Here is a 10,550-nt window from a genome sequence, read left to right as displayed (position 1 = left end):
TAATTGGTGCAAATTTTTGCTTTTTTATCCCACTCGCTTCAGTTTTGAAATGTGGGTGGGAAAGCGGCAATTTTTTATATATAATTTTTTTATGAAAATAATTTCGTATGCCACTAATAAATGTCCCCCTATATCTTTTATTCCATTGTTTAATGCTTACTGAATGCTTAGAGTTCTTTACTAATTGCTAATTTTTTTGTTTTCTCTGAACCGCATAACATCTCCAACTTTGCCTGGGATACATGATGTACTAGTGCCTTAACAAAACACCATGTCTACAATGAACCAGACAAGAGTGACGGAATTCATTCTTTTAGCTTTTGGAAATCTTCACAGCTTTAATATTGTGTTATTTATTTTGTTCTTGCTCATTTTTCTTTTTACAGTTATAGGAAACCTTGTGCTCATTGTCCTTTTTTCAGTCAACACCAAGCTCCACTCCCCCATGTATTATTTGCTTTGTCATCTTTCCTTTTCTGATCTTGTGATTTCCTCAAACATTGTTCCCAACATGCTTGATGCCATTTTGTTTGGAGGGAAAAAAATGAGTTACACCGCCTGTATCACCCAATTATACTTCTTTAGCGGTTCAACCTTTACAGAATGTTTTCTTCTCTCTGTAATGTCCTATGATCGTTACTTGGCCATCTGCAACCCCTTACGATACTCTAGTATCATGGACTTCAAGCTCCAGATCTGTCTGTCACTGTGGCCATGGCTGTTGGGTCTGACTGTTAATCTTTCAGGAGTCTTGCCTATATTGAATTTTATTTTTTGTTATGACAACATCATTGACCATTTCTTCTGCGACATTTCTCCTGTTCTGAAACTTTCCTGTTCAGACACTTCTATGGTAGAACTGGAAGTCTTTCTGTTTTCTATGCCACTATTTATCCTTCCTTGTGGCTTTATCATTGTGACCTATGTTTATATCTTCCTCACCATACTCAAGATACCATCTACAACTGGCAAACAAAAAACCTTCTCTACCTGCAGTTCTCATCTTATTGTTGTGGTCACATTTTATGGGACATTAATAGCAAAATACATGATCCCATCTGTAGGACATTCCTCACTCATTAATAAAATTGTTTCCCTATTACATACCTTATTTACCCCCTTGCTTAACCCCATAATATATAGTCTCAGAAACCAGGACATAAAGGTGGCGGTCAAAAAAATGGTGGGTCAAAATCTTTTTTTTATACATCACTAATTCCTTAAAGGAGCTGTCCAGAATTGTGATGTCCTGTCTTTGTCCACATGCACATCTGCAGCCATTCAATGGCCTCAGTGATGACGATAGTAATGATTCTCTTCCAGAATACCCTCATTATTATTAGTGACAAATAATAATGATCACCCAAAGTGCAGCTGTTAGTAGTGTGTGCCCAATAATAATAATTCCCCCATAGTGCCCCCAATAGTAATAATGTTTCTCATAGTACCACAGTAATAACAAGGGGCCCCATAATGCCTCCCCATAGTAAAAAAGCCCCCAGTAGCAGACAAAGTTTTTTGTTGTTGCGTGGTGTTATAGCTTATGTGATGGAATGGAGAGCGTGTCCTGGATATAAATAAGACGCAGCAAGGTGGATGTCTAATACTATTCCCACATGTTATAAGTGGATGTCAGATATTGGAATCATATAATGTGTGGAGATTGTTGGCAACGGACTATTATTAAACCTCCTCTATATGAGTTATGAGTGCATATTGCCAACGCTCACTGCAAACTAACCCAACTTCTGGAAAATAATTGAACCTTTGAGAAATTATATAAACATTTTTTATTTTTTTTGTTAAATTCTTTATTGTTTTCTTAGACAAATGTATAGATTTCATAACGTACAGTTTATAAATAATGAATAATGAAAACTGATTATACACAAAATTGGTACATTTAACCCCATTACCCACCCACCCCCCCTAGTTCACTGTTGTGGGGTCCGACCATACCTTTGTTGATACTGCAAATACCCGGGTATTAAGGGGCGGAGGTCCAACCCATTCTAGCTACGCTTTTGATTTTCTTACTATTCTACCATAGGCATCGATAGTGTCCATCAGAGCCAGCCACTCGGAAAAGCTAGGACTATTATTGGTTCCCCAGTATTTGACTATCAGGGCCTTTGCAGCCATAAAACCCTTTAAGCAAGTTCGTATCTGGTGAGGCGTTAAACCACTAGGGGGAAAGGAACAGAGTATTGCCTGCATAAAACAGCGGTCCAGTTGGACCTTGTGTCTTCTAGATAGTTCCTCATAGATACAGGTCCAAAAACGACTTATTTCTGGGCACTTCCATTGTATGACTCAGATCGGCATTTTCTGCCGAGCACTTCCAACACTCATCCTTTTTTTCTTTATATATTTTGTCGAGGAAGGCGGGGGAGTAGTATAGGCGATGAACAATCTTGAACTGGGTCAGTCTATACTTCTGGAGATACTGGAGATCGATACTTTTTTTATATTTTGGTATACTATATCCCAGTCTAATACACTCCCATCACCCAGTTCAGCCTCCCAGCTTCCCTCGCTTCTAAATGTTATTGTTTCACCAAGAGAGTCCCGAAGTCTATGATATATTTAGGAAAGTGTGAGTTGTGTATCCTTAAATTTAAAACAGTAATCCAAAAAGGAGTTTGCCCTACTAGTCAAAAGGCATTTATCCTGAGTGCTCATAAATGCGTGACTAATTTGTGCATATCTATACCTATCTAAAAAAGTGGCGGTTGTGCCTTTTATTAATTTATCTTAGGGGATAATATTGCCATGTGCTGAAATGTGAGTTAAACGGTTAATACCGCGTGAATTCCAATATTTATAATCTGCAATTAACATAAATTCATTTAAATTATGATTGTGCCAAAGTGGAGTAAAGTGAGTGGGATATGTTACGCCTAGTAACTTTTTGGTTTTATTCCAGACCTTATTTAAAGTATCACTAATTAGGCACTGTTTTTTTCTTTTCCCCGGGTGACCGGTCTCCAAGATAGAAAAAATATAATATTACCATACGGCCCCTGAAAGTCTTTTGACAGGATACTTAACAGCAGGGCATGTTGGTGATTCCCCCCGCCCTACCCACCACATTATCTGAGCTGCAATGTAATATCCCTGAAGGAAGGGGAGGGAAAGACCACCATTTCGCTCAGAAAGCCAAAGATATTTTTGTTTGATCCTAACCCTACCCCTCCCCCAGATTAACTCATTCAGCAATCTCTCCAACAGGCTGAAAAATGAATCGTCGATCCATATCGGACACACAGTCAGAGGGTATAGAACGATGGGGAAGATCACCATCCTGATCAATGCAATCCTTTCCGCCTGTGACAGAGGCAGCTTCTGCCAAGTGCCGATCTTCTCCCTCACCTTGTTGATCATAGGGGTAATGTTTAGATGATTGTATCTAGTCAAATCCGCACTAATTCTAATACCTAGATATCGAATGGTGTCGGTGGGTTCATGTGACCTGATACCTAAAGGCCCCTCAGGAGGTGGTCGAACAAGGGGGAGAAGTTCAGACTTATCCCAGTTTACTTTATATCCCAATAATGAGCCATATTCTTCCAAAATGTTCATAACAGATAGGACTGCCTTCCATCCTTGTTTCAAAAAGACTAGAATATCGTCCGCATAGAGACTAATTTTATCTTCCTCTTCTCTCCCTCCGAAGCCAATAATCTTATTAGACTGTCGGATTCTGCATGCAAGGGGCTCTAAGGCCAGGGCGAAGATCAGAGGTGAGAGAGGGCAACCCTGCCGAGTACCTCGCTGTAAGGGGAACTGTTCGGAATCACTCACGTTAATCGTAACGCTAGCAGTAGATCCACAATAGAGCAATTGCACCCACTTAATAAAGTGTTCACCAAGGTTCATCCTATCCATAGTTCCCCACAGAAAGGACCACTCCACCCTGTCAAAAGCCTTCTCAGCATCCAAGGACAGGATGGAGCGGTCCTCCCTGTCCCCAGTATAAATGTTAAGGAAGGCCCTACGGATGTTAGATTGTATATTGCGTTTTGGAATAAACCCCGTCTGATCCAGATGGATCAGGCAGTGAATAACCCCCCTCAACCTATTAGCAAGCAATTTGGCTAATATCTTGTAGTCGGTATTGAGTAATGAAATTGGGCGATATGACCCAATTTCAGTCTTGTTTTTATCTTTTTTCAAAATCAGAGAGATGCAAGCCTCCCTCAAGGAAGGAGGGAGTAAACCGCTCCTCCAAGATTCATTAAGTGTTTGAAGAAGGAAAGGCAATATCACTTTGCGATATGCTCCATAAAGTTCAAAGGGCAGGCCATCTCTGCCTGGAGCCGTATTACCTTTTATGCTATCAACGGCAATCTCCAGCTCCTCGAGAGTGATTGGTGAATTTAACCTGGAACAGTCTTGATCGGAGAGGCGAGGGAGTACCACGCTGTCCAAAAATAGAGCCAGGGCTCCATCGTCCTCCCCGAGGTCCGACTGATATAGTTTTGTAAAATGTTCTATAAAAGCTGATTTAATATTTAACTGATTGTTGGTTAAGGAGCCGGAGGGCAGTTTAATTAGTTTTATTGGGGTTTGACTCTTTTGGTTAGCAATTACCGATGCCAGCATTTTGCCTGTTTTACCTTTTTCAAAGAAGGCTTGCTGACCCGCAAAAAAGGACTTACAGTATGTTGCGCTTTTTCATATAGGAAGGTCTGATATTTTTTCTTAGCCTCCATTAATAATACTTGGGCATTTTCCCCATTCTGTCTGGCCAGGTCTACCTCCAGGTCCCCAACCCTCGCAGCCAGTTCCTTTTCAGTATTAGCATATTCTGCCCTTTTTCTACTGATCCTCATACGGTATAACCCTCGTATCATAGCCTTCAGGGAATCCCACACATAATGTACATGAGTAGATCCGTGGTTTAGTGCCCAAAACTCTGAGATGTAATTTCCGATCCTTTCTTGTTCACCAACCACATGGATCCAATGTGGGTTTAACCTGAAAGGTTTTCTACCATCTGAAGGCACAGAGTCAACCGTCGACAACAACATTGGGGTGTGGTCAGAGATGCCATGTGGCTTTTCTGGATCCTTTCCAAGAATTCTGAACTCGCCAAGGATAGGTCTATTCTAGACATAGCCTTGCAAGATCTGCTAAAACAGGAGAAGGTGATTTTTTTCCCATACATATACTGCCACACATCCATGATGCCCATCTCCTGGCAGATCCTGCTAAGGTTCGTGGGCTGGCCATTAAGGCTCCCCCCTCCCCTAAGCGCAGATACTCTATCCTTATTGTCCATAACTGCAATAAAGTCTCCCTGCACTAATATAGGACACGCATCCCTCTTACATACATATTCCACGAGCTTCCTCAGGACTTCAGAAGAGAAGGGAGGCGGGATATACACTCACCTAAAGAATTATTAGGAACACCATACTAATACGGTGTTGGACCCCCTTTTGCCTTCAGAACTGACTTAATTCTACGTGGCATTGATTCAACAAGGTGCTGATAGCATTCTTTAGAAATGTTGGCCCATATTGATAGGATAGCATCTTGCAGTTGATGGAGATCTGAGGGATGCACATCCAGGGCACGAAGCTCCCGTTCCACCACATCCCAAAGATGCTCTATTGGGTTGAGATCTGGTGACTGTGGGGGCCATTTTAGTACAGTGAACTTATTGTCATGTTCAAGAAACCAATTTGAAATGATTCGAGCTTTGTGACATGGTGCATTATCCTGCTGGAAGTAGCCATCAGAGGATGGATACATGTTCTTATTCTGTTTATGCCAAATTCGGACTCTAGCATTTGAATGTCTCAACAGAAATCGAGACTCATCAGACCAGGCAACATTTTTCCAGTCTTCAACAGTCCAATTTTGGTGAGCTCGTGCAAATTGTATCCTCTTTTTCCTATTTGTAGTGGAGATAAGTGGTACCCGGTGGGGTCTTCTGCTGTTGTAGCCCATCCGCCTCAATGTTGTGCGTGTTGTGGCTTCACAAATGCTTTGCTGCATACCTCGGTTGTAACGAGTGGTTATTTCAGTCAACGTTGCTCTTCTATCAGCTTGAAATAGTCGGCCCATTCTCCTCTGACCTCTAGCATCCACAAGGCTTTTTTGTCCACAGGACTGCCGCATACTGGATGTTTTTCCCTTTTCACACCATTCTTTGTAAACCCTAGAAATGGTTGTGCATGAAAATCCCAGTAACTGAGCAGATTGTGAACTCAGACCGGCCCGTCTGGCACCAACAACCATGCCACGCTCAAAATTGCTTAAATCACCTTTCTTTCCCATTCTGACATTCAGTTTGGAGTTCAGGAGATTGTCTTGACCAAGACCACACCCCTAAATGCATTTAAGCAACTGCCATGTGATTGGTTGACTAGATAATTGCATTAATGAGAAATAGAACAGGTGTTCCTAATAATTCTTTAGGTGAGTGTATACAAACGCGGACGCATACCAGTCCCATCCACCGGCCATATAACAATACAAATCTTCCCTCCTTGTCAATCCATTGATCATATGGATCATAATCTACTTTTATATGAATGTAGACACTTACTCCACGCACATAGGCCGAGTAGTGGGAGTGGTACTTGTACTGCGTCCAAGGTTTTCGCATATAATACAGTTTTTCAGCAGTTAAATGCGTCTCAAGCAAACCCACAATGGCAGGTAAATGTCTATAGATAATGTCATATATCACCCTCCGTTTACACTTGTCCGCCAAGCCGCAGACATTCCATGTCAAAATACGCGGCATTTATCCAGTAATGGTGGATGGTCAGGATTATCCGCTCCCTTCCCCGGTTCTACATCTGGTCCCGCAACAGTGAAACCCCCCCCCCCTCACCCTACCCTTCCCATGGTGCATGAGGCAGTAAAGACCCATGCTCCTTGTGGCGAAACCAACCTCGCCACTGGGTTTTGGAGAGGACTGGCTGCTGGCCTCTTGCCCCAGGATTATGGGCCATATACTAACTTTTAAACCCCTGAACCGATTCAAATGAATTTTGGATAGGTTTGTCCCCACGTTATACTGTTTGAATTAATGTAAGTTATATGTATGGCCAATGTAAACTCACAAAGTTGTAACAATCTATAATAATTGTAACTTGTCAGCTTGGGAGGAAAATGCTGGGTGTGTTTCTATTGTGCCATTGTCCCATTGTGTGTTTAAATGGTGATGTCTGTCCTGTTGTATCTACATGTGTATTGGCGATCTCCCTTTGTTCTGAGAGATAATTGGATTGCTCCTCAGGTTGTCTCCAGACAGAGGGGAGGAGACCATGATGCATTGTGGGGATATGTTGTCCTATGTCCCAGTCTTCATTCTGGTCCTCTGGGGGCGTGAACGATTGGTTGCTGTAGTTGCATTGTATGTGTTGTTAATTACTGATTGGTTGTATTTCAAACCCCTGTGGGCAGTACTATGTTTTTGGTTTGTGAATAAAAGAGGCTGTACGTGAAGTACAGTCAGTTCCTGTTTCACCTTCAACATAGAGCCTCGTCTCATGTGTGTGGGGATTGCTATACGTGTATACTCCCCTGGCTATAACTACTAGCTCTTTTAAGGGCTGTTCCTGATCTCTGGTTTTAGGAGAGGTCCACCCACTGGAGCCTGGAGCCTTGTCGTAGGTCCAGGGTGGGTAGGAGACGGTGAGACCTCAACCAAGCTTCGGCGGTTCGTGGGGTCTGCAGTGCGTACGGCGTCAAGTGGAGTGCTTGGAGTCCTCGGAAAGCACTAGGAGCATTCATTCAACGGAGGTACCCGGTCGGTGTACCAGGTGATCCGTTACACTCCTCTTACACATCACCTAGGCCTCCCCCTCCCCTCTCCCAGCCACTTCGTCTCAGGCTATATGTACTGTGAGAAAGAAAAAAAAAAAATAGAGATGAGACGAGTGAGAAATAGAAAGTAGTTAGACACAGGAGAAACCAGACGGCTAAGATTCTCATAGCCCCCTGGCATCCAACCAGACAGAGGCTTCCTCGGTGCTAGGGAAGAAAATGACTGAGTCCTTATATACTATTCTTAATTTAGCCGGGTACATCATCGAATATTTAACATTGGCATTAATAAGGTGTTTCTTAACATCCCCAAATTGTCTTCTTTTAAATTGAGTAGAGAGGGAATAGTCGGGGTAAATTGAGATTTTATTTCGTTATACACCAGGTTGCCAAGTTCTCTTTTTCGCCTTAATACTTTGTCCCGATCACTGGTACACAGAATTTTAGCTAGGAAACTGCGTGGGGGACCGTCCACAGGCGGTTTCTTATTAGGGACTCTGTGTGCCCGTTCCACCATAAACAATGACGAAAAGGAATCTGGGCCCAAAGAGTCCCTCAGCCATTTCTGAATGAATCCCCCTGGGTCATCTTTTTCTGATCCTTCAGGGAAACCTATTAATCGGATATTTCCTCTGCGCAATCTGTCTTCCAAATCAGTTAATTTTTCCCTAAGATGGCCGAAAGGTTGAAGTACATGAACTGAAGTATATAGATTAGATAATACCTGCGTGAAGTACAATTGGCAGTATTGCAGAGGGGGCTTTATGGTTCTATGGTGCTATTTTATTGTACTGTATATTTTAAAGTAGTTTGTTCTGCAGAATTTGGAAATAAATTTTGTGAGATTAATTGCAAGAGGGGATCCACGATTACATATATTGTGTGCCTGTCCCAAACACATTGATTATTGAATATTTCCCTTTTTTCTGACTGGGTGAGCCAGATTTGGACACAAGCACCAATTCCAATATCACCAGATAGTGAGCCGCCTATTCTTTGTCCATATATCAAGAATGTTCAGGAGAATGTCCTCACTTTTCAGCCGTTCTTATTTGGCAAAGAACACTCTCTTGGACATGCAGTGACAGATAGTTCTGCTGCTACACTGCTTAATCCGCAATGTTCTAACTGGCTGGAATTCAACATTGCACATGCTAGAACAACTCTACAAGCAGCATAAAGCCATGTATAATTTTGTCATGCACCAGACCGCTTCAGCACAGAAGAACCTGTGTTGTTTCAAGGTCAGGCAGAGGCAGGTCATTAGAGGCGCCTGTCCCGAGCTGAAGCCCTTTGAAGAGGCCACAAAATTTGTCAGTAGGGACAAGTGCGGCATGAACAATCTCATCCCCCTCAAATTTATCTAAGAACAGACAGCTAACGCATCTTGCTGTCTGCCCTGTAGCTGTTGGGAAAGGAAGATTTTGCTATGGCGCAAGATCACTGGGGTGGACAGTCCATGAAGTATCAAAGGATCTTCTTTATTGACAAAAATTTGCACATATACATAAAACAACGAGTTTCGGGGAATCTGAGGTCCCCTTCATCAGGTTAGGCCTCTTTCACACTACCGTTTTTTGTTTCCGTTTTGCGGGCTGTTTTTTGCGTTCCGTATATGGAACCATTCATTTCAATGGGTCCACAAAAAAACGGAATGTACTCCGTATGCATTCCGTTTCTGTATTTCCGTTTTTCCGTTCCGTTGAAAGATAGAACATGTCCTATATTTGGCCGCAAATCACATTCCGTGGCTCCATTAAAGTCAATTGGTCAGCAAAAAAAACGGAATGCATAAGGAAATGCATCTGTATGTCTTCCGTATCCATTCCGTTTTTTGCAGAACCATCTATTGAAAATGTTATGCCCAGCCCAATTTTCTCTATGCAATTACTGTATACTATATGCCATACGGAAAAACGGAATGGAAAAACGGAACCGAAACACAACGGAAACAAAAAAACTGAACAACGGATCCGTGAAAAACGGACCGCAAAACACTGAAATAGCCATACGGTAGTGTGAAAGAGGCCTTACATACCGGAAATGCATCCGTATGTCTTCTGTATTCGTTCCGTTTTTGCGGAACCATCTATTGAAAATGTTATGCCCAGCCCAATTTTTTCAATGTAATTACTGTACACTACAGTAATCTCTCCCTCATCTCTCCATCTAACCTTGAGACGATGCACCATGTTGAATCCAGCTTCTCTTCGTCCTGGTTTTGAGGACAATGAGAAGGGGGGAAAGTGGTGCAGAAACCAACAATCTTCAAACTTTTTACTAACCATTCTAACCTCTCAAACCTCTCAAATGTCAATCAATTTTCTAACCTAGTAGAGAATTACGTTGAGAACCATCACGACTGCCTTTTCTTTGACGGTACTTGGGTCAGATTTTTGCAAAGAAGGTAAAAATCACGGCCGATCCATGGCCTGAATGTTCTGCTGTAACCATTTATTTCATCAGGTATGCCCCCAGGCAGCCCCACGGGTTATCACCCGATGTCCACCACCGGGTTCGGGAGTCTCTCCCGGACCCAGACTCAATAACCAGTGTTCATTCTAGTCAACCAGGTGATTGGGTCGTGCTAAAGAAACATCCGAGGACGGGACTAGAGCCGAGATATCTTGGGCCATTCCAGGTGCTGCTGATGACGCCAACCTCTCTGAAGTTCGAGGGATGAGACAACTGGATCCACACCGGTCACTGCAAGAAGCTGCTCAACTAAGTCAAAGAATGAAGAGTATCACTTTTGTTCATTT

The 10,550-nt window shown here is 42.5% G+C and overlaps 1 protein-coding gene across 1 annotated transcript; it reads left to right on the top strand.

The window, feature by feature from the left end:
* Positions 1 to 271: 271 nt before the first annotated feature.
* LOC121005711 (olfactory receptor 11L1-like) lies at positions 272 to 1,216 on the top strand. Its single transcript, XM_040438481.1, has one exon. The coding sequence runs from the start codon at positions 272 to 274 to the stop codon at positions 1,214 to 1,216; it is 945 nt and encodes a 314-aa protein (XP_040294415.1).
* The last annotated feature ends 9,334 nt before the right edge of the window (positions 1,217 to 10,550 follow it).

Source organism: Bufo bufo, chromosome 6 (genome assembly GCF_905171765.1).
Source record: "Bufo bufo chromosome 6, aBufBuf1.1, whole genome shotgun sequence".
Taxonomy (NCBI): Eukaryota; Metazoa; Chordata; class Amphibia; order Anura; family Bufonidae; genus Bufo; species Bufo bufo.
This window is presented reverse-complemented; position numbering and strand designations above follow the sequence as displayed.